We start from the raw sequence: 27897 nt of genomic DNA, 5'->3' as shown, positions 1-27897 counted from the left end.
GACAAGAAGGATGGGATAAGTGTATTTGAAGTGAGGCGCAGTATTCTGAGGAGGATTAAAGACAATGTGTGTTTTACTGCAATCATTTTTTAAAAAAATTTAAGCATTCACAGTAGTTGTGGACTACAACCCATGTGTGAGGCATTGCACAGCCTGCTGTGTGCCGCTAGGCAAGTCACTTTACATTTCTGAGCAGAATTTCCTCATCTGCAAGTGGGTTTACTGACCATGTCTTGGGGCTGCTGGAAGTCGGGGCCTTAGACCGCGCCCGGCTTCCACGAGGACCGAGTGAGCGAGTGACCGCTTGTTAGAAGGTGGGGTGAAGTAAGGGCCCCAGATCCTCGTCGGCCTGCTTCCCCCACTTCCGGTCTGCCTTGTTTCTTCCCCCAATTCTCCCAACCTGGATCGTCCACCCTGCTCACCTTTGCCACCAGCTGGCCTCTTCACAAACCTCTTTGCCCCCCGTGGCAGCCCCCATTGATACAGGGGGAAGAGGTGCAACTCCCAAACCTGCTAGATATCTGAGACATGAGTTCGTGTTCTCTAAAATGGAAGAATGAATTCTAGAAACAAGGGAGGTTAAGAGTAGGAAAAATTTATTGGGAGAAAGAAAGCTTCTAAGAGAGACAGGAGGAGGACCAGAAAGTGGGTTGCCTGCCCACCCCACTTTTCAAAGGTGTTTTATACAGCAAAGCTACATGGTGAGGAGGGTACAAAGTGGGACAGAACTATGAGACCCAATGGAAATTGACAAGGTGGACATGAGGTAGGACAATACCATGACCAACCAATAAGATCACAAGTACAGTCACCCAGGTAGTATTGATGAAATGGGGGTAAAATCGGGGAGCAAGTCACATACAAGGCATGTCCCATTTAGAATATCAATCACTGCTATGGATCTCTAGGGGAAGTAATGCCTCCTCTTCTTATAATGCTAAGCAGTGAATGTGCCTCAATTGTTCTCCATGTTGGCTTCTCCCTGTGTTGGCTCCTGGAGGGCTGGCGCCTTGAGGGGGGCCCTTTTGAACTGCCTACATGATATCTAATTAACTTACCTATTTACAATACCACCCCTGGAGCCAGGCAGGTGGGCTCCTGGCCCCATGTCGGAGAGCCCCGCCTCTCCCTGGGAAGCCAGTGTCCCCTGGGAGCAGGAGCAGCACCTGAGCAGGAGCAGGCCAGGCCTCCCCGGATGAGTCACCTCCCAGGCTGAGAGGTTACCCCAACTGGCAACAGAGGGCCTGTGCCTTGCCTGTGTGAAGTGCTTCTTTCCGTCCCATGAGTCAGAAAATAAATACCAGTCACCCGCCATGTGACCCTGCGTCTTCTGCCAAGAGCTGCGTGCAAAGTGCTGGAAACCCTCAAAGGACCGGAGAGCAGCTTTGATTGCCAGCGAGGGAGCTGGGCGGACAGGACAGAAGTCGGGCTTGTAAAGTCATCGGCAGAAAAAGCACAGGTGAAGGTAGGGGTGCACATGTGTCACCAGTGACCCCCACGACACCGCTGGAAAAATAATGTGATTGTTTTGTCTGGTTACAATGTAAAATTCCAGTCAATATAGGAAACTATGAAGAGAAAGGGCATCTAGCCAGCGTGCGGCCACCACACTCGTAACCTGCTGGGATGTTTCCCAGTAGCCTCCAAGGTGGCACCTGCCGGGTTTGGGTTCATCGAGCTGCTGGCCACTGCCCAGATCTGGGCCTGCTCCTGCCCAGGTTCTGGGACTCTGTCGCTCCAAGCACAAGGGGAGTGGGTCATCTGGCTCCAGATCCGGGTGGCTCAGTGACATCTTGGTCTCGTCTGGTCTTTAGATCCTGCATGGCCTCAGCTGCTCTGCTTGTCTCAGGGTGTAGACTGGTGGAACTGACACTCTCTTCATATTCCTTTGAGTGAAATAGGAAAGCTGTAAAACTGCCATATACAAGCACCGTGAAACCAGATGGGGAAAACTTTGAGATATGTGGCTTTTTAACTTTTGGGGCTGGATCCATAGTGAGAAATAGATTTTATAGTGTAAGTGAGTACGTATGGACACATACACACAACCAGAAGAGAAGCTGTCAGAAAAATTTCAAACAATTCTTAATCTTACTACATGACATACGCCTGACATTTTGTATTTTATTCAATTTAAGTCAAATTAAATGTGGTCGAGAGGCGCTGAATTGTTCTCATAACCCACTGGTATGCAATAACTCACAGTTCACAGAACATGAGTTTCACTGACCATCCTTGTATTAGTCAGCTTTCCCATGGCTGGGACACCATACCCAACACCCACAGTCAAAGGAGAGGTTTGAATTGGTTCATGGTTCTGGGGATTCAGTCCATGGTCAGCTGGCTCCAAGGCAGGAATGTCATGGCGGAAGGGCATGGCAGTGCAAAGGTGCTTAGTACGTGACAGCCAGAAGCAGAGGTGGGAAACGGGCCGAAGAGGAAGGGGCAAAGGACCAGACATAGACCCCAAGGCCACAACTCTACGACCCACCCAGACACACCCAGAAGGGAGCCCCTGGGCAGCTCCCAAACCAATGGAGTTGACACAGTCAAGGTTAAGTGTCACAATACTGACGGCTAGAATGAGACACAGGATTAGAGACTGGGGGGGGGGGGGCAGCCTGCCTTGGGCAAAATCCACTTTTCTATGATCAAAATCTTCATCTGTCAAGTGGGAATGTAACAGTAGTTCTTAGGGCCATGGCCTGAACAATAAAGCAGCCGTGGATGCTCAGCAAGAAAGAGGGATGCTGGGGCTGGGGATTTAGCTCAGTGGTTCTGCTGCCTGCCTTGCAAGCACAAGGTCCTGATCCTCAGTACCAAAAAGGAAAAAGAAAAAGAAGAGAGAAAAGCAAGCAAGCAAGCAAGCAAGCAAGCAAGCAAGCTGCTGGGGACCAGCAGTTGGGTGGTAGACAAGGTGCTGAGTGATAAGTCCCTGAGCCCCTCACTGCCTGGTGATGGAGATGCCTGAACCGCAGAGAGCAAAGGGATTCAAAACTCCCCCCTGAAGTCAAAGAGGTCTTCAGGCTGAATAATGCTCAGTAAATGAATATTAAGACCCACAGCGGCTCACGGCTGTCATCCCAGCTGTCACCTGGAAGGCTGAGGCAGGAGGATCATACAGTTCAAGCCTAGCCTGGATAACTCTGGGAGACCCTATCTCAGAAAGGGGAGGGAGTGCTGGGGGTGTAGCTCAGTGCGGAGGTCTGCGTTTCAATCTCCAGTACCACATTACAAAGAAAGGAGAGATTCGGCCCGCTGCCTCTGCCGTGGCTTCCCCGAAGCTCAGCGTGACGCCCCCTCCCGGGCTGTCTGTCTGTCGCAGCTCTTTCTGAGTTACTGTCCGCTTTGGGGTCCCTGCGACCGCCGAGCCCGGTTCTTCCAGGACACCCACGTGCTCTGAGCGGCCATCCCGAGCCCGGCCACCAGAGGGCAGTGGCGCGCAGAGGAGCGTCTGGCCGCGGTGACCTACGCTCCCACCTAGAAGTTGCCACCTCCCCGAAACAGTGCACAGCCCCACTGTGCGTCTCCTGGCCTCCCCATTCCCTCCTCGCTCCCTGTGCAGAGCTGGTCTGACCGTCTTCCCGAGCCATTATTCCATCACTTTCTTCCTCCCAGGTCCACACTTCCTCAAGAACTTTCGGAGGCTCCTTATTTCCCTGTGAACCCCACACTTCTCATTCTGAGTTTCCCTTGTTTATTAAGCAGCGCTGCAACTTCACGCTCAAAGCCGTGGCAGAATCCGGAGTGGCTGGGGATAGGATGGGAGGGCCGAGGAGCGTGGCCTTGAGCGCAGAGCTGACCGTCCTTCCTCTTGACGTTTGTGCAGACAGAATGCTAGCTGGACAAAGAAAATGCCCTGGTTGCAAAATAGGGCAAAACAAAAAAATTCCAAATTGCCTCCATAGACACAAATCAGCGCCCATAGGCCGGCGTCAGGTCCTCCTGGCTCTCTGAAGTGGCCCCCACTTGCTTGTGGATCCTCCAGCTGCTGAGCCCCTCCTCTGCCGGGCGGTCAGCGTGGCTCCCACCTTCACCCCATGGACCCTGGAACTCTGTGAGGTGCATGGGCTTCCTGCTGTAACAAGTCGCCAGACTTAGTGGCTTAAAACACCCTACATTTATTCTCCTACACTTGCAGAAGCCGGAAGTCTGTAATCAAGATGTGCAGGGCTGCACTTACCGAAGAGGCTCTAGGACAGAGCGGGTTCCTTCCTCTTCCGGCTGCTGGGGGTGGCAGTGTCCTCGGCTTGTGGCTCTGTCCCTGCAGTCCCTGCCTCTGTCTGATGTGACTTTCTATGTCCGTGTATGAGGCTCCAACCCCTTCACTCTTGCAAGAATACCTGTCGTTGGATTAGGGGCCCATTTGGGTGGTCCATGCCCATTTCCTCATTTCAAGATCCTTAATTCATTACATCAACAAAGATATTTTTTTCCCTCAGAAGTTGTGACCTCCTCATGTTCCAAGGACCAAGAAGCGGGCATATCTTCCTGCGGGTCACCATTTAACCCGCTACAGGCTCCATCTCCAGGCTGTTTGGAGCTAGTCCTCAGGATTCATGTGGACCAACAGGACTTCCTAAACCTTCTAGGGCGTCAAAATCACCAGTGTGTGAGTAGGACTTGGGGAGTCAGCTCAGGGCCGCCCCCCCCACGTTTGGATAGTGCCAGGCATCAGCCACCATCCAATGGGCTGTGCTGCAGTAACAAACAGGCCCAGCGCCTCAGTGGCCTGAGGAAACACACATTATAGTCACCTTGGCTTGGTCTGGGACTCTCCCCTGCACTGTCTTCCTTTTCGAACCTGGGTGATGGACCATCTGCCTTCTGAGGTGTCACTGGTCCTCTTTCATTCCAGGCCCTCAGCAGGGACACTCATCACTTCTGCTCACATTCTTGGGTGCAGCACTTACTGTGATGGGAACAGCACCCAAGTCTGTGTCCCAGGAAGAAGCACCTGCCTGGTATCTGTATTCTTCAGAAAACAGCACAAGTTTGGGACACCTGGGAGCAGAGGGCTGTCTCTTGGACAGGCGGATCAAGGCAGCTGGGGAAGTAATAAGCGAACAGGGTAATTCAGCAGAGCCACTGTGTATCACATTACTTCCTGTAAGGGTTAAAGCAGAGGCACCTTCCTTGTGATGCCAGAGCAGTTTGATCAGCTCTATCAGACTGGTTGCTATGACACCTCTGTTTTTAGGAAAATCTGTTTGGTATCGGGGATTTTCCTGCTTTCTTATTATTTCAGCTTGATTATGTTCTGCTTGGCACGAGTGACTCCATTTTGGTGTGGTCCATTGGGACGTAGAAGCGCAGTCCGAGACAAGAGCTGCCTCTAAGTTTTGTTTGTTTTTTCTTTTTGGTACTGGGGATCGAACTCAGGTCCTTGCACCTGCGCGGCAGGTGGCAAAACCACTGAGCTAAATCCCCGGCTCTGCCTCTAAGTTTTATGTAAGAGCAGCGCAGTTTGGGGGCAGTGAACTCCAGGTGAGGTTGACAACCTGCGGATTTGGCCTGAGAGTGCTCTTGCTGCAAATGGCTGGGTCTCTCTGGTCAACTCCAGCTAAAGCAAGCAGATGGGAGAAGCTACTGATGGTCCGCAGAACCGATGGTCTCCTGGCAGACCAGGCTCAGGAGAATGGGCAGGGGACACCGAGGGAGGCCGGGCAGCTGGGAACCAGGCCATCTCCATCTGGCTAGGATGCCCTGTTGGTGCTGCTACCAACTGCCACTGATCACTGGACTCTTGGCCCTGTTTTGAAGCCGTGTGTCCTCACTCTCTCGCACCAGGCTGGGGTCCCCAGAGAGCGGGGAAATTGATTGGCGTGAAAACCCCACACATTTGTGGTCCGTGTCCTGTGAACAGGGAAACTCTTCTTTCCTTCTTTCCTTTACATTTTTATTCGCTTAACTCTGGCAATCTTCCCAGAGTATGTTGCTTTCATTTTGGGGCTACAGTCAGATTTTCTTGGAGTAAAGATTTTCACTGCTGAAAGAATGACAGTTTTGCGAAGCAGTAGCTTGCTCTTCCTTCCCCTTTCTCCATACTGAGAAACTTAGCTGTAATGAAAGCTTGATTAATTCTTGCCCCCCCCCCCGTGCCTATTTTAGAGCTGAATGTGGCCCAGGCTCGTTGCAGAAAATGGGGACTAATGAGGGGAACGAGCCCAAGCACCTGCTCTCCAGGGGTCTCTGTGCATTTATTGGGGTGCAGGGTGCAGGGAGGGAGGGGACACTGCAGGATCTTGGTCAGGCTGTGAAGAGTGGTCAGCGATGCTAACCAGGCCAGCAGCAGTGGCACTAACCGGAAACTGACCCTGATGCTCTGGTTTCAGTAGATCTCCAGTCAAAACTGATGCAACCGAACGCTCCAGTTCTCTGGGACTTTCTTCTTTCCTTTCCCTCGCATGGTAAGAGTGTCTTGTTCCATACGGATTCAGTAGAAAAGCAGCTGCTTTCTGCTAGGTCACTTGAAAGGGTGAGTGAGGCAGAAGAATCACAAGTTCGGACCCAGCCTGGGCAACTAAGCAACTTAGCCAGAACTTGTCTCCCAGTAAAAAAATAAAGTAAAAAGGAAAAGAGTGAGGCATTTCCTTGGGACTTTAGGACCTAGCAGGGTGGTCCAGTCCAAGGTCTCTGGCTGGGGTGGAAGAGCCGCCTTCTCAGCCCCGACCAGTGACCGGAGCATGGCAGAGAGACCAGGAGATTCTGAAGGCAGAGGAACGTTAAAGGGCAAAGTACTGTCTGCTTTATTAACCACCAAGTAAACAGCTCAGCCCTGGGGAGAGATGAGTAACCCAGGAGGCACCAGGGCATGGAGGGCAGGGTGTGTTTTGTTGCCTGAGGAAGCAGCAAGGCAGAATGAGATTTCTCTGCTGCCTGGGCAGCGGACACTCTGTCTTTTCCAGGAGGGTCTCTCCTCTGAGAACCGGGCCTGGCTTTCAGGGAGCTCTGTGGTCCTTCCATGCCTAGCCACAGATGAGGCCACCTGAGGGGGATGTGAGAGGTTAAGTGGACCACAGCCACCCGCATTGGGACACAGCCTTCGAGCCTGGTCATGCTGGTGCAGGAAGTGTCCAGCATGTGACCACGTGGGCCTTGGACATGAGGCTGGAGCCGGTCTCATGGGCAGCGTGCAGTCCACGGACTGGCGAGCCGACCACAAGCATGTGGAAAACAAGAACCTTGTTTTCTCCCGCGCCTACAGGGGCTCAGAAATAGAACTCTGCCCTTTGTCCTCAAGGAGCTGAGGCAACTGCCCTGTGTGGGTGTCGGTGACCGCAGGCCCTTTGTTCCTCTCTCCCACACGCTGTCCACCTCCTTCCTCTCGCCTTTGACCTTCGGCCCACATGCCTTGCAGACACGGGCTGTCTGGTGTCGTGCAGGGCACCACTCAGTCCTGCCAGGAGCAGATCCACGGGACGCGGTGAGCTCCCTGCGGCACTGGCACTGCCCCCAGCCTTCTTTGGGCCAGGGTGGTCAGAACCATCTGGCCGGAACTTCAGTGTCAGACCCAGGTCTCCAGGGCACAGCTTCTATTGCATCGCGTGCACACATTAAACACTGGCTGTTTTCCACCTGGGAAACACCGCTGAAGTCCTCTTTCCCAAGCTTTGTAGCTGTGCTGTTGTGGCTGCCTCCATGTCCTGGATTGATTCAAAATGTTTGCCTTTCCTAGTCACTTTCTGGGGAAGAGTCAGAAGTCACCAGGTGCCAGATCTGGTGAATAAAATGGATGAGGACACACTGCGATGTTTCCAATCCTGCCTTTCCTTTGAATGGCATTAGGCAGCAGCAGTCACTGTATTTTTTAACACAACTTGTTAAGACACCCACGAAAGAGAACTTGCAGAACTGCTTCAGAAAGTGATGAGCATGGTGGGATGAGTGTGTTCAAAGTGAGGGGAAGATTTTGAGGCGGGTTAATAGCAATGTGTCTTACTGTAATAATTTTTTAAAAAACTTAAACATTGTATATTTTGATTACCATATACAGACATACAAAAACTCATGAATTATACCCTCACCCCTGCGAGGCAGGCTGATACCAGTTCTGCTCTAGCTGGTGTTTAAAGAACTTGCACCTCACTCACTAACAGATTCTGAGACCCACTGCTGGTCTTGTTGTGCATGTGGAAAGCTCTGCCTGAGCACAGGCCAGCAGGGCAGCTCCTGGTCATGGCTCAGCGTAGGTCCAGTGTGGGTGGCCGGTGCCTTATGCGGCTCCCCTCAGGGAAGGTCAGATTCCCCAGGGCTCCCATGGCGGTCAGGCCTTTCCCGGGGCTGGCTTTCCACGTGTAGGTCTAGAAATGGTTAGAAGCCTCCCAGTCATGAATGGCTCACACCACACCCTGGGCATAAACCCCAGCGATCTGGCTTAGCCCCTCGGCCCGAGCCACGCCCATCCACACCCTTTCTCCAGGGAAGTCGACCCAGAAAGCCAGCTGTCCTCAGAAGGTGCCCCTGGCACAGCCCTGGTGTGAGGGGTAACTAGGAGCCCGAGGCACCTGCCCCACACCTGGGTGTCCTAGGCACCGCTTCAGGATCCTCCCAGAGGGCCTCAAAGCCTCTCCTTGTCCTCCCGCCCTGCTCACTGCTGGATCTCTTGTCTGCTTCCCTTCCGGGTCTGAGCCATGGAAGCCTCTCAGGTCAAGTTTGTGGAGGTGGAAGGGGGTCACCATGGCTGAGCTCGTGTGTTGGAAACTTAGTCCTCAAATCCATATGTTAAGGTGTTTGGAGGATTATATTAGCTGCCACCAGGAGAAGAAGGAGCCCACAGTGCATGAGTGGCTTTGTAAGAAGAGGAAGAGAAACGCCACTCGAGGCTGCTCTGCCTCACCACGTGTTGTATGCAGTAAGAGGCCCTCACTGGACTCTGGGGAGACCCTAGTGCTGTGCTTCTGGACTTTCCAGCCTCCAGAACTGTGAGCCAAATAAACTTCCATTCTTTATAAATTACCTGGTCTCAGGTATTTTGTGATAGCAACAGAAAGCAGACTAAGCCCGGGACAGCTGCGTTTGGCACAGCCTCCCCTGCCTGCCCCGTGTGTATCTGGGGGAGCAGGAGCTCCCTCTGCCTCACCTTCCAGCCGTCCAGAGGCCTTTGCCCAGGGTCCCGCCAATCAGCCACCACCTCAGTGGGCATGTATTGATGTACTGAGTGCTTTGCACCGTGCTAGTGTCTTCAGTACTTTCTCATATCCAACACCTACAACTAGTGGGAGCAGAGGTTTATTTTGGCTTATGTTTGTAGAGGTTTCAGTCTGTAGTCCGTTGGCTCCAAGGCAGGACAGCATGGAAGAGGGCCCTGGCAGGGGAACAGCTGCTCGAATCAAGGTATCCAGGAAGCAGAGGGTGTTGAGCAAGGAGCCGGAGGGAGGTAGAACCTTTCCTGGGCACACACAGGGAGCCGCCTCTTCTGTCCAGGCCCCTCCTCCAACAGCAAGTCAGCTATAAGACCCATGATACAATCAACTTCCAAAAGCCTCGCCTATGTGCTCTTGTGGACATCTAGATATAAACCATAGCAACTAGGTACCATGTAAACACTTGATTGGCGCTTTTGCCTTTCTTCCCCAGAGCAATCTGTTGAGGTGGTGTTACTTCCCCTCTGTTGTGCACAAGGAGGCAGAGGCTTGGAGAACTCAAGTGGCTTGGCCCTCGCAGAGCCAGCCGAGTGCTAGGCAACTCTAGAAACCATCTATGAAATACAAGGTGATCAAGGTACATGGTGGAGGTTTCAATTTCAAAAATGTATCATGGGAAAAGATACACTGCCATTAATTCCCCTTGAACACACTCAGCCCACTGTTCTGGCCACTTTCTGGAGCAGTTCTAGAGTCCTCTTTCCTAAGCGTCTTCATGAGATGTGAAAACTGCTGATGAGTGCCCTCCGACAGAAAGGCAATTAGGGTGTGCCTCCCCTCACTTAGCCACTGCATCTGGCACCCTGCAAAGTCTGTCTTTCCCCAAGGTCAAAATGACCGTGGAAGGTAAATGTTTTGAATGGATTCAGGACCTGGAGGCAGTTGCAGCAGTGTAACTAAAGATACTCAGGAAAGAGGTCTCAGCAGTGCCTGGTAGTTGCCACTCCATGGGGCAGGGCAGAGTCCTCATGGGTGACTTCGCTGCCCACCTGCAGGCTGCTGGTGGTCCTCAGGCCGGGGTGTCTGCCACCTGGGCTTGTTGAAAGACTCGGACAGGGGACCATCCTCTTGGGGAAGAGGGGTGGCAGGTGTGAGTCTCAGACCCTAGGAAAATGGCTCTGGGACTCGGCAGACCATGGCAGGGTGACTCAGCTGCCCACTGACACATGAACTTGGGCCTCACAGTACCGTCCTTCCTTTTTTTCCCTCTGGAACAATAACAAATACTGGCTCTGTGATTTGATTGTCATAGCAACTAGAAAACATTTGATAGCGTGAGTCTGTAGGGCAGGTGGGCCGAGCAGGTGTGGATGTAAACAGCCCTTTCCTGCCCCTTCACGCAGAGTCCCACACGTCTCATCCATTTGGAGCACTTTAGGGAAACAGGCACCTGGAGCCCTGTCGCTGCCGGAACTGACTGATCTCTAAACCAGGAAGTCTGGGCCGGTGCTGTCAAGCCCGAATTCCCACTGCAAAGAAACGTGGGAGATGCTGAGTGGCCTGTTGCGTGTTCACCTCGAGCCTGCACGGATCCCGTCCTGGGCACTGTGGGGAACAAGGAGGACTCGGCCACTGGTTCCCATGTTCAGCAAGCTCCCAGGAGGCCAAGCATGCAGCCTCCGCCCCCGGTCTTTCTGGTCTCAGCCAAATTCCAACAAGGGACACCACCAGAGGGGGCTCTGGGAGGGGACAGGGCTCAGTGGGGTGATGTAAATTAACTGACAAGGAACAGTTACATATGCTGATGGGGAGCAACGCGACCTCTCAGAACCTGATACCTCCCAGAATGATCCACAGGGCAGCTTGACGTCCACGCCCGGCCTCCCCGAGGATTGAACAGGTGTGATCCCAACTCAGCCCTCCCCATGGGCTCCAAATGCCTCCTCTTCCATGCTGGGCCCTGTCCCATTCGGACCTGGCTGCTGACCTCTCTGCCTGCGTGTGAGCCCCCAGGGACCTCCCCAAAAGGCCCCAGCCCACCCCCAGCATGGCTGGCACCCATGGGCCCTCCATAGGACACAGCTTCCTGTCCCTGTCCCCCAGCACCTGGGCCGGCCGGGATGCCCTCTACACCTGTACTGGCCCTGTGCTGGCCCTGTGCTGGCCGCAGCGAGGGACCCCAGGTGCTGCAGAAACCCTGCACCGCCCCCCCCCGCCCCGCTGCACCCTGAGGGCCAAGGAGGGAGGCCCTCACCTTTCTCTGCCGCCTCCTCGGAGAGCCAGGGCTGGTGCTGTCTGCCCGCCACCAGGTCCTGTGACCCCTCCTCCCCCAGGCTGGGCCTGCACCGCCAGCTGAGTTGGCGCTGGCTTTGGAGATTTGCTGCTGCCAGCTGACTGCCAGGGACCCTGCAGACTGCTCCTCTGTGACAGCTTCCTTTACAGGAGGCCACACGGGGCCTTGCTCCAGGCCAGGCACCCGTGACCCCCACGTGCCAGTTCCAGGGCCTCCTGGGCTTAGGCTGGGCTCCCTGAGCGTGTGCAGTACCTGGGGCTCCTCTTCCTCTGTCACCTTGGCTTCTGCACTGTGCTCTGGCAGATCCGGGACCTCCTCTCTCCCCTCTGCACCCGACTCCCAGCCCAGCCCCTGGTGCCAGTGCAGTGCTGCCATGGCACCGAGAGCTGTCCTGGACAAAGTGACACCCACGGGGTGCCCGAGGGCGGCCAGGGGTTGGCTGTGTAGAGAGAAGCCAGAGAGAAGGTGGTGCTGGGGGAATGGCCTCAGGTCAGCATGAGGGAAGGGGCGGAGGAGACCCCCACAGGCACCATCCTGGGGGATCCTCGAAGGGAAGGGAATGATGCTCAGGTATGGAACAGCTGCTGCTGGAGAGACTCATTTCTACTCCTGGGATGGGGCAGATTCACAAGAAGGGGACTTGGCTTCGATCCTCCGGCCTCAGCCTCCCGGAGTGTTGGGAGTGCGCGTATGTGCAACCTGCCCCGCTCTCCATGAGGAGGTGAAGAAGAGACTTCCAGAGCACTGCTCAAGGCCACAGCAAGCAAGCGGGGCGACTGCACAGGAGCTGGGTCCTTCCTTCCCTGCCTGGTGCCGGGGCTGGGGGCGGGGGTGTCAGTGGGTAAGGGGACTTGGGCTGCAAGGAGCAGGAAGTTGGTTCAACTTGGGCCCAAGGGAGCTTGGGTGGTGAGAACCTGGGGCAGGAGAGGGCAACCAGAGAACCTTAGAACTTGGATCCAGCAGAGAGGACTGTGGAATAAGCACCCCCCAAACTGTTGAGCCCGGTATGGCATCCTGGGCAGTTATACAGAACAAAGCCCGGTATGGCATGCTGGGCCGTTATACAGAACAAAGATTTGTACTAACAGTATTTGTGAGCATTAACTCTCTGCTGGGTACTTTGCTAAGTGATTCAGTTGTGATTTTTCATTTAATTCTTGTGGACTGGGTGAAGTTCGTGTAGTTGTTTCCAGTTTACAGATAAGGTATTAACAACAACAGCAACATACTTTAGACAAAATAAACTCAACAGAGTTAATTTGAGGGCAGAATGATTCAGGTATCAGGCAGCACCCAGAATCAGAAGAGGTCCAGGGCTGGGCTATAGCAGCCAAGCTAGGGAGCAGAAGAGAGAAAACCCTGCATGAGCTCCTGAGTGGAACTTTGCCTTACTGGGTCTGATCTGTGGACAGTCCCCGAGTAGAGGTGGCTTGGTGGTTTCCGATTGCTTCCACCTCTGGTTTTGATTGTTTACATCTGGGTGCTGTCTGACTCTGAGGAGCTGAAAGGCTGGGGCCATCTTAGCTTCATGGCCTCTCCATTAAAAGCATTTTTTAGAGCTGGACAGGGTGATACACACCTGTATTCCCAGCGCTGGGGAGGCTGAGGCAGGAGGAATGCCATGAATTCAAGGCCAGCCTGGAATGCATAGCAAGACCCTGTGAAAAAAACAAACCAAAAATGAAGGCACAGAAAATTCTTACTGACATTTCTCTCCAGATCTCTCCCTAGTTTGTAGCATTTGTATTTCCAAGGTGGAAATTTCCCCCCATTGTGCATCTCCAGTGCAGAGTGCCTCTGGCCCCTTGGGGGGACTGTGGATTCCAGCAGAGGTCCTCAGGGTCCCTGAGCCAGCCTCAGGAGCCTCCCAGGAGAGCGTGCTGTCTCCGACCCTGCCCCAGAGCTAGGAGCTGAGGAGCCCAGGGCACCTAGGGGAGCTGCAATCTGGGTTCTCTGCAGGCAATTCTTTGATTCCGGACACTCTGTGCTTGAGTGCCTCCTCTGCACCCAGGACAGTGGGTCCACCTCCATCTCCTGGCAGAGGGGCACTGGGCAGGCAGATGTGAGATGACAGCAGACCTGAGGGACCAGAGGGGTGGGGGTGAGACCCCAAAACAGCACACACTGCTAGTTAAGGAAGAAACAGAGACTTTGGTACACAGCACATTTGTCATCCTCTGTTAGGTCGCAGACCCAAAGCGACCCTCAGAGCACAGTGACAGCTTAAAGTCACAGGAGCAGTCCTGACACCTGGCTGTCTAACTCCAGGACAAGGCACAGCGCATTCCTGACTGCCAGACCCCACAGCCCAGTGATACAGGAAAGGAAATGTTCTCCAAAGACCACCTGCCCTGGGCTGGGCCCTGGTGTAAATGGTAAACTTAGCTTTCTTGAATTTCTTTCCTAAGCTCCTCACAGGATCAAAGCCCTTGAGGAAACACTGCCATCTAAAAAGGACAGGAAGACATTCTCCAATTCCCAAGTAACTTTTAAGTACACTGCTGATAAGCATCATAATTCCTCTAGTTTCCTGAGCCCTAGGAATAGCTAGCTTTTCAGTGCATAAAAACGTGCCCGAACTGCCGGCCTTCGACTCTGTATCTTCTTTACAATGAATTTGACCTGTACTTCTGCACAGCGGCCTGTGTGTCTTGACTGAATTTCATCAGGGCACAAAGAATGAAGGACCAAGAGGTGAGGGACCTGTTCCTTGTACATCAAGACTCGGCTTCCCGGTGACAAAGGGCGCCATGCGGGTGGGCGAGGGAGCCAATGAAGTCAGCTCTGGATCCCCGGGGAGGTCCCCCTGCCAGCCTTGGTCTCTTCTTCCCTCAGGCAGCCCTGGTGCTGGGCAGGCCGGACACAGTGAGCTGTGAGCGGAGACAGGAGCACACACAGGCCTGGGACTCAGTAGCTGGGGCCATCGAGGCGGATCTAGAGAGCTTCGGAAGCTGAGGTCTGTCCCAAGACATCAGGGTCTCGGGCCGGCAGAGCTGGGGAAGTCCAGGGCCCAGCCAAGGCAGCTCCCTGTAGGAAATGTTTGCTGCCTGGCTGTCTGATTTTGTCTCTGGCCCCCAGTGCAGGTTGACAATTAAACAAAGACAAACAAATTAAGAGTCATGCATGGGAGATGATGCAACTTCCTGCTGGTCCCAAGAGGCCATGAAATACCTGGGCAGTCTGAGTGGAGATGATGTCACCAAGAGAAATGCTCGGTCACAGGGCCAACTGAGGTCATATGACCCAGCCCGAGGGCTCTGATGTCGTGGGTGGGGTTCCCCTCTGAGCTCAGGGTTTCTGCCCAGAGAACCCAAACACAAACAGAAACTGTCCTGTCACCATGAAATTCACCATTCATGGGACAGTTTATCTCCTCAAGGTTTTAGTCTCAGGAAAAATCCAGAGCAAGCTTACTGAGCAGAATCAGGCCTCCCAGGATGGGGCCTGCTTGGTGCTCCACAGGAAGTTGCTGGCACTTGTGTGACCTCAAGTGAGTTGTTCACACTCTCTGAGCCTCAGTCTACCCATTTGTAAAATGGAGATCAAAATTCCCAACTCACAGGGCTGTTGTGGAAGTAAAATCATACTTGCAAAACAGCCCTGCATGTGGTAGGTGCTTAAGAAATCCTGACAGTCCCTTGAGTTCCTTTTTGGGCTGAGAATCGTTTCTATCTGGCTTCCATCCTCAGAGCAGACAGAGTGATAACTGGAAAGTTGTAGAGGAAGGAAGGCCCAAGAGAGCAGGGAAAATTCACACTGAAATCCTGCTGGAGAGGAAATAGCAAGGGGAGAAAAGATTCGCAATCATATTGTGTACAGCACCAGCTTCCCCTGCATCTTGTCTCTGTGACTCCATGTGGGGTACAAGTGTTAAAACAGACTGACTCAGCCTCTTGTTTGTATGAGTAAACAAGGCACAGGCTGTAAATGATTTATTTGTGCGAATAAAAATTTCCAAGGTGGTGTGGTGGTGTCCACCTATAATCCCAGCACAGAGAGAGGCTGATGCAGGAGGATTTCAAGTTCAAGTCCTGCCTGGGAAATTTAGCCAAGACCATGAACCTTACTTAGCACTTGTACCCAAGATGGTGTCACTCAGGACAAGACATGGCCAGGACCCTGCTGCCCTAAACAAAGCACTTGGGACCACACAGCTGGGCAGCCACAGCCCCTCATTTCCAGTGACCTCCAGGGCCGCTGTTGCCTTCTAGGACAGCAGAGCGGACAATGTTAATAATAAACTCCGTTCAACAGCTGCTGAGAATCCAGGGCTGGGCATAGTGATTTAAGAAACATGTTCGCCCAAAACACTTGCTTAAAATATGTCCGGATGGTAAGCATTTAGGTGTCCAAAAACACAAGATAACTGATTTTCCTGTGTATAGCCTAGATTTCAGTGAATGATACCCTTACTTACCAGACAAAAAGAGCCGTAACGAATGAAGTCAGAGTGCTGTGTTTGTTCAGCGCTTGCTAGTACCCGGATGTCTACACACGCCCTCACCCTCACGGGCAGGTTTGATGACGTGGGGGCTCAACTGTGGAAGCTGGGAGTCAGAGCGGGTAGGTGTCTGTCTCCTCGGTTCGTTCAGCTCCTTCTGTTAGAATTCCACCCCGGCGGCTCTGCGTGCAGTCCCAGCCCCTGCCAGAGGGGGCGCTGTCCGTGGCGGCTGCGCGGGCCTGGCTGGGTCTCCAAGTCTGCGTGAAGCACGAGGCTCCAGGCACCCCTGGCTTGGGGCGATCCGCCTGCTCCCTGCCCAACCCTCCCACCCCCTGCCTTGCCCGCCCTGGGGTCCCCAACAAAAGGTTCTCAACCTCAAAAACGTCTCCTCCAGTTTTCTGCTTGATTTTTTATAGGGATGGGGTACAGAGCACATTAAATTCTTTTGGGAATGAACCCCTAAGTCAATAAAGGGGTCTCTACCTTCCCAAACCCCGCTTTGAGCAGCTGTGAGAGGCCTGTGGCCCTGAGAGTGCGGGTTCCTCTGGGAAGTCCAAGGCACTGGACCCCGACACTGCGGCTGGCTCTGGGGACGTAGACTTCGGATAACATCGCCTTCGTATTTTTGGAGTCCTCAACCCAAGTTAAGCTTGTTTTGAAATTTAAAAAGAGAAAGAATGAAGCAGGATGTGATGACCCATGTGAGGGACCTCACAGTGGACAGACGTGGCAGACACCAGCTTCGTCAGGTGGCCGATGACCATGACCGCAGAGAGAAAGGCCCCACTCAGACCTCGGTGCCGGCGGAGTGCCTGCCCGTCCCAGACAGAAGGACGCCTGCCTCGTTCTCTGAAACACGAAGGTGACGGGGGAGTGAGAGGAGAATCATCTCAGAGGACAGAAGACGAAGGGGAAGGGGTGGCCGCGTCTCTGTGTGACCCCGGATGACTCCCAGACTGGACCTCCCTTCATTCTCAGGCTTGTCTCCCTCAGGCTCTGAGTTCTAGGACAGGGACAATCTTCTTAATCTTTCTTCCAGCCGCATCTTGGAAACCTATTCTCATGGACGCTGGCTCTTAGAGAAGAGCCCCTGCTTGAATCTCTTCATGATCTCACTGTGAAAAAGCATTCGACCCAAATCCAGGGCTCCTCGCTGTCCCTCTTGCCCCCAGGCAGGTCTCTCCAGGAGGCCTCTCCAAGTGATCTCCATCTGTTTCCTGTCACTCTAACAGATCACCCGAGGCTGGGTGATTTATGAGGAAAAGAGGTTTACTCGGTGCCGGGCTGCAGCCCCGGACCCTCCCTCTCATCTGCAGAGAGGCCAGGCTTGTTTCCCACTCTGCCTGGGCCCCAGTAGCTCCCCAAAGCCTGCCGCCTTTGCCAGTGTTCAGCTCTTGGTCCAGAGCTCCCTGCTCATACAGACCTTCCCTGATCTCTTAGCTAAAGCAACCCACCAACATTCTCTGTCCCTGTGTGAGCTCGCTGGGGCTTCCCTAACAAAGCACCACAAAATGAGCTATTTACAAACACAAATCTGAAGCCAGCCGTGGTAGTGCACACCTGTAATCCCAGCACTTGGGAGGCTGAGGCAGGAGGATCACTGCCACTGCCAGCCAGAACTATACAACAAGACCCTGTCTCAAAAATGACTCCCAGCGTCTCAGAGCCCGGAAGTGCTTGCACCAGGCACGCACTCGGCACACACTTGCTGACTACACAGAGGGCACAGGTGGCTTGGACTGCCTGGCCTCCTGACACTGCAGCAAGGTCCCTGTTTGACGCTGCCCTCAAATGATGAGGTGTGAGGCTTCTCCCCTCACTGCCTCAGTGTCTCCAGCTATAAAATGAGGGTGATAATAAAAGTCCCTCCCCCATCATAGAGGTGTGGCACAAAGTGAGATCGCACCTGAGGATGGAATCCCCACTCTGTGGGAAATGCCCCATGCTCACCAGGCCTGGCCTGAGGCCTGAGGCAGTTCCTGGTAACCAAAGACCTCTGAGGTCAGGGAGCCCAACAGGGATGCAGGGGCTCCAGCCCTCAGCTCAGAATCCCTCTTCCAAGACCCAGTCAAGAGAGAATATGGAATAAAAGATTTTAAGAACAGAAAAAAAAATTTATAAAAGATTTTAAGAAGAACAACAAAAAATTTATAAAAGATTTTAAGAACAAAAAAAAAAAGAAGAAGAAGAGAGAGAGAGAACATGGAGATTGTCACCGTGAAAGCTTTGGTCAGGCACCGGGTGCACTTGGGTGCTTCTCATTGCTCAGATGCCTCCTGAGCCCCTGAGCCTAGGGATGCAGCTTCCAGTGCCTCCGCAGGGCCAGTTTCCTCAGGATCTGTCACTGTGGCTGGAAACCTCATGTGTCACAATAGCTCACTCAGCCACCCCCGGAGAGGGTGACTCCATGCACCACACTCGCTTCCTGATTTCGCGCCTATATTTGGCCACGCTGATGGCCTCGTCTGTGGACGTGGGCTCTTAGGGACCGGCGAGGCCCAAAATACCCCTTCCCCACCTTCCGCCTTTCCCTGTGGCTTCCGGGGTCTAAATTTACATCTCAGGAGACTGGAAAGTGCTGTCAGGATGCAGTGACTGCTGGCTGTGGGTGGCAGGGGACAGAGGGCAGGCTCTGTCCTCAGCATCCCTCCAGGAGGCAGCAGCTGGACTCGAGGGCCCATCTTGCCATGCTAAGCGCAATGGCGCACGCGGGCGGATCCACACGGAGCAGAGCCCAGCACCCTGCTCACTCCGCCTCTTAGCAGATACTTACTGAGCACCTACTACGGGCCGGGTTAAAGTCTCTACTCTCAGGGAGCTTGCATTCCAGTTAGAGGAACACACAACAAGATAATAAAAAGAGCATGTTTGACAGAGAGAGGTGTCATAGAGAAAAAGAAAGTAAGAAGAAAAACTGGGCATGGTGGGGCCCACCTGCAATCCCTGCTGGTCAGGAGGCTGAGGCAGGAGGATGGCGAGTTCCAGGCTAACCTGGGAAACTTATCAAGACCTTGTCTCAAAGTGGAGAAGGGCTGAGTGTTTGCCTAGCAAGCTCAAGGCCTTGGGTTCCCTCTCCAGCACAGCCTCACCCCCCAAAGGGAAAGAAAGTAAAAAGGATGGGCAACAGGGATGCAGTGTTATTAAGAAGTGTCCCAGGCTGAGGGCACCCGAGGTGTGGCTCGCCTGGAGTCCCTGAGGCCACGTGGCTGAAGTGGAGTGAGCGCTGGTGACGGGCCAGGGCTCTGCCCAGCCCTGCCTGGGAGCTGGAGGGGATCTGGGAGGCTGAAAGCCATGGAGGGACCACTGACCTTCCACTCCCAGCCAGCTGGGCCCTGGGAGGGCCCCTGAGAGAGCCCGTGCCTCCTGCAGAGCCCTGGTAGGGCAAGGGCCTGGCTGCGGATGGCTGCAGGTTGGGGAAGAGAGCCGGAAGTGGCTCCAGGCTGCCCTGTCTCAGATGCAGGGGCCAGAGGGGCAGAGGGGGCTCTGCTGGGCCCTCCGAGGAGCCCCAGGGCCCCCACCTGAGCCCTGTGCTCCTCAGACACAGAGTGGAGCTGCGTCCTTCTTGAGCAGCCCCTTTCCCAGCCCTTCCTTGGGGTGCGGGGACCAGGGCTGTCCCTGAAGCTGCCCCCAGGGGGTGGCCCAGCAGAAGGCCTGGAGCAGCTGTCCCAGGCGGGGCTCCTTGCTGCCGGGCTCTCTGCTGTGGGGAGTCTCTCCCGGGACCGGAACCCAAGGGGAAAGAATCCAGCCCATGGTCCTGAGTGTGCTTCCCCAAAAGCAGGGATGTGGTCGCTAAGGGACACTTCTGTCCTCTTTCCCTTGCCGTAGTGGGACTCCAGGGTCTGGGCTCTGAGTTCTTTGGACCCGACTTAAGGTTCTGATTGTGAATCGCAGTATTGTTTTCTTTGACAGCCAAGGAGCCTTTGTTGGTGTGCTTATCCAGAGTTGCAGAGAAAGCTGAGGTTTGTACACACACAGTCTCCTGCCTCTGCAGCCCGTGGGTCACAGGCTCCCTTATCCTTAGAAGTCACTTCACTCAACATTGGAGAAACTGAGGCCCAGACAGAGGCACCTGGCTGCAGAGGGCTCTGAGAGAGTGGAGGCCAGGCCTGGGCTCCTTTTGTGGACCCCCCGCCTCTCATGTATCCTAGCAGGACCCGCAACACGGTGGGGAGGCTCTGCCAGGGCAGGCTCTCAGCTGGTGTCCCTGCTGCATGTGGGCCCCTGACCCTCACCGTGGGCCAGGACATTGTCCCGAGCCAGAAACTGGTCTGGGGAGGCACAGGGAAGCACATCAGAGCCTTCAGGTGCGACCAAAGCACAGCATCAACCTCCACCCTGGCCAGATGGGTCCTCTGGCCACCTGCTGGGACCTGCCCTGGCCCGGCTCCCTGTCCCTCCCCTGCGAGGCCCCCTGCTTCCCTGCATCCTCCAGAGCCATTTCCTCTCCTTAGGAGCCCGTTCTGCAGGCTTTTCTCTATTGCTGGGTCCCCGGCTGTACTCGGCTGTACTCGTCTGTCTCCCATTAGAGGCCTCAGAAAGGCCCTCAAGGGCGGGGACCACCTCCTACTAGTTCTGGGCGCCTCTCCCCAGCACCGGGCTAGGATTATGAGATAGAGCCGTGTCACAGATTGGGAATGACAGGAATTCAGATGGGCAGAGGTTACAGCATGTGGCTGCACTTTGCCACAGAGGGAGAATTATACATACGGAAGCAGGAGAGGCAGCATTTAAGAAGGGGAAGCTGCTGGAACAAAGGCCTGGAGACAAAATTCCAAGGAAGCAGAAACTGAGGGGACTAGGGAAGACAGCATCTTTCTTTCTGGCTGGGCCCATGAAATGCGAAGGTAAACACTAAGTTTGGAACTGAGGGCGAAGACGTGTTCTATCAGAGCAAGATCACAGTTCTGAGGACTGCGATGGGGTGGTCTCGGCGGATAGGAGCAGGGGACCTTGTTTGGTGCCTTGCAATCTACAGTGGGTGCCTTATCTGCAGTTTTTCCAATTCTTGCTGTATCTCTAAGATTATCTGAACCCAGCAGGGATGGATGTCCTTTTCTTCTCAGGATCTTGTGGGAATGTATGGAGCTAAACCTGTTTCCCTTTCCCCTGCCTCGAAATGCCCTCATTCCTGGTGTCTGCTGAGATCCAGCCTGTGGAGCCACAGGAAAAATGGGGGTGGGCACCCCCAGGGCTGCCCTACATAGTAGCTCCCCATGTGGTTCTTCACTTTTTTCCTTGTTTGCCAGAAAAATGTCACCCCCAGGTGACTTGGAAGCTCTGTTCAAAGAGGGGGTTCTCTCAGCCCAGCTCCTGAACGACAGGATCCCTCTCCCCAGCCAGGGACACCTGTGCTGGTCACTGAACTTCAAAAGGTGTAAGCACCAGGCTGGGGATTTAGCTCAGTGGATCCACCATCTGCCCTGCAAGCACAAGGACCCGAGTTCGATCCCCAGTAACAAAAAAAAAAGGTGTAAGCACCTCACGCCCCTCCAATTTGAAGGCTTGAGCACCCCATCTTTCCTAACAGAGTGAGGAGAAGCTCTTGAGAAGTTTGGGGGCTGTAATGTATTTTATCCTGTTCATACTCCAAAACCCCAGATTTCCCAGTCTGGGAAGGAGCCCTCAGGAGGGCCAGGTGGCCCTGGTTTGGATTGCACTGGGACCAAGGAGAGCTCCCCCGCCCCAGAGTGACACCTATTGGCCCTGTGGGATCAGCCATCTCCTTCTTAACAATCTGGGATGCCCAGCTCTGAGCCACCTGGCCTGGGGACCACATCCTTGTCATCTGGATGAGGTCCCAGAAAGAGAGAGAGAGAGAGAGAGCAGCTTCAGGGCACACAGCCTCTCCCCTGGAGCTGTGTCCATTGGCAGAGCTGACTGTCATGGTGGACTGGTGGCCGAGGTAGATTCTTACACAATGGCTCCTGGCAATACACCTTCCTGCATCCACAGCCTTGTGTGGTCCTCACCCACACCGGGTCTGAGTTGAGCCCATTGCCTTGGCCAATGGGACATCAGCAATCATGTGTCCTCTGGGGAGTCCAGGCCAATCCACAGGAAGAGGAGACCACAGGAGCAGAGTTCTTCTGGGGCCCAGGTGTCCTCAACCAGAGGATGATCTCGTCCCCAGGGAACATTTGACACTGGCTGGAGATAGTAGGGGGCAGAGAGGGGCCAGGATGGAACTAAACATCTCATGAGTCACAGGACATTCCTCCCCATGGAAAAGGGGCGGGACCCAAAATACAGTCAGCTGGATTCAAAGAAAATAGCACATACACGAAGTTAAGAGCCAATTAAAGCCATGCAGGCAGTTAGCTTAAAAATACAAGAGGAAACACAGGAGAAAGGATAGAAAGTTAGGATGAGGATGGGCAGATGAGCCTTCCTCCAGGAAGAAGCTTCTTAAGTTAGTTGGCAACTCCTCCATGCCTCTGGGCTGGACTTGAAGGAACTTAGAAATTCAGGGTAGCTGGCTTCCTTTGAACTTAGACCAGATGAGTTACTGATTTTCTTTAGACTCTACATTACAAAGCCTAAAGTCCAACTGGTTATTGTAAACTCACAAAGCCACATGTTTAAAACAAGTTTCTGTGTTCTGCTTATCTATGTGAAACCAAAATGGAAAGCACCTCAGAAGGAAAGGAGTCCCCTCCTGTATGTCAGGAGGTTTTTCCTTCTTATTTCCCATAGACACTCTCCTAACTCCCTCCTTTTGTCTGTGATTTCATTCTTCGACTTCATGAGACAGTGAGAGCAAGTCTACATGGCTCCTATGGGATAAGTGCTTCACCTGCTGCAAGGAATGATCAGCTCGAGGTGGTACCAGTGCTGAAGTCCAGAGCCCTGCCTCCCACCAGGCACTCCCAGCAGTCCTCCCTGCTCACAGCAGCCCCTGAGAGGGCCCTGGTGACACCAACAGAGAAAGCATCACTGCTTCCAGCCTAAAAATTATGAGCAAGACCATAATTTGGCATTTGGGGGTGTCCTTGGCCCACCAAGGTCTACTGCAGGCACCTGGCTCATGGCGGCCCTGGCCTGGCACACACGTACTCACTCTGTGACTGGCACAGCACAGGTGGCTGGTCTCATGCAGGGACATGCCATCCTGTAAATATTTACCCACTTGGTGCTGTTTATTAGCCTCCTCCACAACAGCCATTATCACCAGTTGCCACTCCACGTACTCAAAAAGTATTCAGTTCGTTCTTATGACAGCCATGAGCTATTGCCCCCATTTTACAAATGAGAAACTGAGGCTCAGCAAGACTCACTTGCCCAGGGTCGTGTGGTTACTACACAGGGCCAGAACTGTGGGGTACCTGGCCCACAGTCCACGCCCATGGCTGCTGCCCTATGCTCTACTGCCAGAGACTCTGGCCTCCTAAGTGGTCTGTCCTCTTGTGGCCCAGCTGGCCCACCCTGCCCCACCGCCCCCACAGCTTGACCATGGCCACAGCTCCCAGGTGGCCACGAGTGACACGTGTGCCTTGAAAGAGGGCTCTCCCCAAGGTTCCTGGGGTCACAATCTAACCTGGAGCCCCAGCACCAAGACTTCTCTGCTGCGGGACCTTGGGCAAGTTGCTTAATTCTCCCAGTCTGATTTCCTTTACTGACAAATGGGCCAGGTCATTGGTGTTCCCCAACCAGTGAGACAGGGGACAAAGTCCTGGGTGCTGGTGACAGGAGGTCTGCAAGCTCCCTGCTCTCACAAACTTAGAGTATGACAGACCGGGAAGGGAGACACGACAGACACCGGAAGGCCAAGTGTCGATGTGCACCCGACACGGAGTTTGTGAGAACCACACCGACATGGGCTGTGGAAGCCCCTGCACGGCGTGCTCCGTAGAGATTTGTGGTGTCCACATTCCCGGCTGCTGTGACCGGCCTCTCAGTCCACGGCAGTGACTTCATTCTGTTCTCTGTGTATCCAGGTAGCAAGCAGAGAGAAGGGAGCCAATAAGGTAATGGTGACTTTGAAAACCTCCAGAAATAAAAGATAGCTTTCCAGCTGGGCGTGGTGGTGCATGCCTGTAATCCCGGGCCTCTGGGGAAGCTGAAGCAGGAAGATTGCAAGTTCCAGCCCAGCCTGAGCAATTCAGCAACTTAGTGAGACCCTGACTCAAAATAAAAAATAAAAAGAAGTCTGGGAATGTAGCTCAGGGAGAAGACCCTGGGTTCAATCTCCAGACACACACACACACACACACACCTCTCGCTGTGCTACGACCCTGACCATGTAGTGAGTGGATTTAAGTTCCAGCCTTCCTTTCCTTGGCAAGTGCTTAACTTCTCTGCACTCCAGTTTCTTGTCTGTCCAATGGGGACAATCTCACGGTCCTGAGGATTAAGGGAGATGACGTATACACTCACAGATGGTGTCAGTGGGCAGCGTTACTCAGGCACTCACTGACTTCGTTATTCTGCCTGCCTGCCTGCTCCCTGCCCCGTCCTAAGACTCCTGGCTGGTGGACGCGTGACAAGATCCCTGCTGCCACTGGATCTCTCAGGCCAAGGTCATTTGTTCCCCTTGGGGGCCCTGGACACTTCCTGCACACCTTACCCACTCCCCCTCAGGGACTCTGCACTGCATTCTACTGCTGTTGTTAATCCGAGTTACAAAGGGAACCCAGTTCGCTACATAATTAGAGCCATACAAAGGGAATGGAATCATCCCAGTCCAACTGACCAGAGGGAAATGTGGCTAGCATTCTAACTCTTCAGGGCACCTGTCTCTCTGGATTTTCCTATGCAATAGAGCTGTTTAATAACCATGTACAAGGTGTGATTGAAAAATATGGTGAATGTTTAAGTTTAAAAACTTATTACAGTAAAAGAAAACATCTTGCCCTTAATCTCCCTCAGAATACTTTCCCTCGCTTCAAACATGCTTATCCCATCCTTCTTGTCACTTTCTGAAGTGGTTCTGCAAGTCCTCTTTCTTGAGTGCTGTGCTGGCATGTTCTGAATGGATCCAAAGCATTTACCTTTCTTACTCGTTAGGGCTGCGTCTAGATGTCCCCCAAAGCTTCATGCTTTCTCGGAGGTGGCTGAATCTACAGCGTCTGATTGGCTCATGGTGGGGCTAGGGCCCAGGGCACTAGGATTAAGGGCGTCAGTGCTGCCCGCCCTAAGTGGTCTGAATAAGACAAAAGGGGCAAGAAGGTGCTGTTAAGGTCCCTGTTACCTTTGCTACCTTGTGTGTGCCATGTTGTTTCTCCTCTGCGATGCCTGTTTGCCATCCCTGCCTTGGAGCCAGCTGATTATGGACTGAAACCTCCATGAACTGTAAGCCAAATAAACCTTTCCCCTTTAACTTTGAGCTCAGGTATTTGGTCTCAGCAATGAGAGAAAAGTAACTAACACAATGGCCATTTTGACTTTAGGGAAGAGCCAGAAGCCACACAGTGCCAGACGCTGTGACTAAGGTGGATGAGGACACAGCATCATGTTTTCATGAGCTGCCTTTCTGTTGGATGGTACTTGGCAGCAGCATTCACCATATTTTTTTTGTATAACACTGCATATACAGTTATTTAAATAGATAGGTTGTCCTTTCAACAAAGAGGACTTCTAGAACTACTTCAGAAAGTGGCAAGAAAGACAGGATGATGTTTGAAGGGGGATGAGGATTTTGAGGGCCATTTGTGGCCATGTGTCTTTTACTGTAATACATGTTTTAATTTAAGGATTCACAGTATATTTTGATCATCCCTCTACCTTATTTTGGCGGGGAGGCACACTGCTTCTCCGAGTGGCTCAGGCCCCTCCCAGAGGGAGCTTGTGTCAGAGGGAAGAGCCACAGGCTTGCATTTGGGGATGAATGAGGCCTTTATGTGAAAAGCCACTGTCCCACACCCCCTTCTGGTAAAGCCACCAGTGCCACCACTGATAACCCAGATGTTGAGGGAATGGGCTGGGGGACTGCAGAACACCTGCAGCTGAGCAACAGCTGGAGAGCTTACTGACAAGTACCAGGTGGCTTTTTCCCTTACATTTTAAAGTCAGTGCATGTTGGCTACACAGATAAATGAATTTCATGTTAGCAAATTTGCCCAGGCACATAACACACTTTAATCATTTCTCCTATTTTCCCTGCCCCACCTTCACCCCTAGTTTCACATTTTGGGGGGTTCAATGTGTATAATTATTTTGATCATATTCATTCCCCCATTGCCTGCCCTTACACCCCTCCCCCTTGTCTAGTAAGTTTCACTTCTACTTTCTTTTTTGTTTGGTTGGGGTTTTTTTGGTACCAGAGGTCGAACTCGGGTCTTTGCACTTGCAAGTCAGGCAGTGGAACCACTGAGCTAAATCCCCGGCCCCTCTTCTACTTTTTTGTCATCTGTTTTAGATTCCACATATTAGGAAGAACATGTGACATTTGTCTTTCTAAGTCTGACTTATTTCACTCAACATGGTGGCCCTCAGGTCTATCCATTCTCCTGCAGGTGAAAAAAAGGTCATTCTTTTTTTACGGCTGAATAATACTCCACAGTGTATTTATCCACGTTTCCCTTAAAAGGCGGCTTTTAACCAGGCTTTCCCTCTCTGTCTTTCTTTTTTTAAATCAGGCTTTCTTAACTCCCCACAAACCTAGTACGGTGGAGTTTGCTTTGATTCTTTACCACAGAATTCCTCAAAAATTTCTTAAAAACCATCATAGCTGTAGTTTATTAAGCACTTATCCCATGACAGCCCCTTTTCAGAAAAATTATGTTTAATCCTCAGCCCAGTGGAGCAAAGCAGATAAGGAAATTGTTGTTCAGCAAGTTGGTGGCCTGGCCCAGGCTTGCTGCTGAACCCAGGCCCTCTTAACCCTAGAGCCTGTGCACAGTTTTGGGTAAAAATTCGTGCCTATTTTACTAAAAGGACACACACTTCTGGCCAAAAAACCTAAAGGGCCACTGTGGGGTGCGGCTGAGCTGTAGAGTCCGTGCTTAACATGAGTGAGACCCTGGGTTCTGCCCCCAGCACGGGGAGAAAGAATCACAGAGGCTCAGAGGCACCGAGAAACTCAGCAGCCAGCACCGCCCCCCTCTGTGCTGCTCCTGAGAAGCGGCCTTGTGACTCAGCAGCTGCTGTTTTCTGCTCTTTAGTCTGGATTTCATCTAAATGCCACCTCTCAGTTTTCCCCCAAAATAAATGATCTCCGCCCCCTTCTTATTTGTTAGCTTTCTCTACTTACTGCGATTTGTCCCGGTCTCTTTGCAGGATCTGCCAGAGGTCTGGCAATGTCTGTCATTATTCACACAGGCCACTCCCTCTACGGGCTCTTCTCGCCCGGTCCCCCCTTCTGTCCAGGTGGGCTCGGTCTGGTTTCCTCCTCTCCGGTCTGCTCTGAGACCCCCTTTGCCCTTTTCTTGGGCTGGGGTCCCTAATCCAGAGGCTGTGGCTTCTTCTTTCATGATTCTGAGTTTTGACTCTTGCCTGTCTGAAAGTGTTTTTATTTTCCCTTCACCTTTGGCTGATTGTTTGGTATAAAATCATTTACCTCCAGATCCTGAAGGCATTTCTATTTCTCCATGGTATTCCGTTCAGGGTTTCTGGTGAGAACTTTGATGCCCTTCCAGTTTCCATTCCTGTGTCTATTGAGTGTCTTTCTGGAGCTTTCTAGATTTTTTTTTTTTTAAATCCTTTGGTTCTAAAATTTGATACTAGTGTGTTCTGGTGTGAATCTTCTTTTTTTCTAGCCAAATGTGCTGGATATCTCCTATTGAGACTTTCTGTGTTAGTTGTATTTTAGGTTCTAAAGAGCTTTCTTTTCTATTGTTTCTTTTTCTTAGAAATCTATTTTTGTATCATTTTTTCCCAAAGTTACTAATTTATATGTTCTTCTCTTTCTCCTTCTCCTCCTTCTCCTTCTTCTTTTAAATGTTTTTTTCTGCTTGAGAGAAAGGCAGGCTTATAGTTTGGTGTGTGCCACAGTACCAAGGCTCTTTGACTGAGAATCCTCTAATAACATTTTGGGGAGTCTTTTCCTCAGAGTGGAGAATGGGGGTGAGCTCATTCTGTCCAGAGAAGACTCTCCCAGCTATCACCCGCCTGGACAGGCGGTGACACCTGGCTGCTGGTGT

At 52.8% G+C, this 27897-nt stretch overlaps 1 protein-coding gene across 13 annotated transcripts; it reads right to left on the bottom strand.

The window, feature by feature from the left end:
• Positions 1–352: 352 nt before the first annotated feature.
• Positions 353–27897, bottom strand: LOC106010073 (uncharacterized). 13 transcript variants are annotated; one of them, XM_087194250.1, is made up of 5 exons: positions 14083–15788; positions 13308–13458; positions 12959–13037; positions 11341–11818; positions 1935–10691 (listed from the first exon to the last, which is right to left on the bottom strand). In XM_087194250.1, exons 1-5 carry the CDS (start codon positions 14095–14097, stop codon positions 10599–10601), a joined length of 816 nt encoding a protein of 271 aa, XP_087050376.1. In that variant the 5' UTR covers positions 14098–15788; the 3' UTR covers positions 1935–10598. The 13 variants fall into 13 exon arrangements, 2 of the variants coding, with proteins under 2 accessions (XP_087050376.1, XP_087050377.1); XR_015444487.1 differs by lacking the exons at positions 13308–13458; positions 14083–15788 and adding an exon at positions 15797–16122; XM_087194251.1 differs by lacking the exon at positions 13308–13458.

This window comes from Heterocephalus glaber, unplaced genomic scaffold (assembly GCF_053883595.1).
Source record: "Heterocephalus glaber isolate CG9 unplaced genomic scaffold, H.glaber_assembly_v1.0 deba00001600, whole genome shotgun sequence".
Lineage (NCBI taxonomy): Eukaryota > Metazoa > Chordata > Mammalia > Rodentia > Bathyergidae > Heterocephalus > Heterocephalus glaber.
This window is presented reverse-complemented; position numbering and strand designations above follow the sequence as displayed.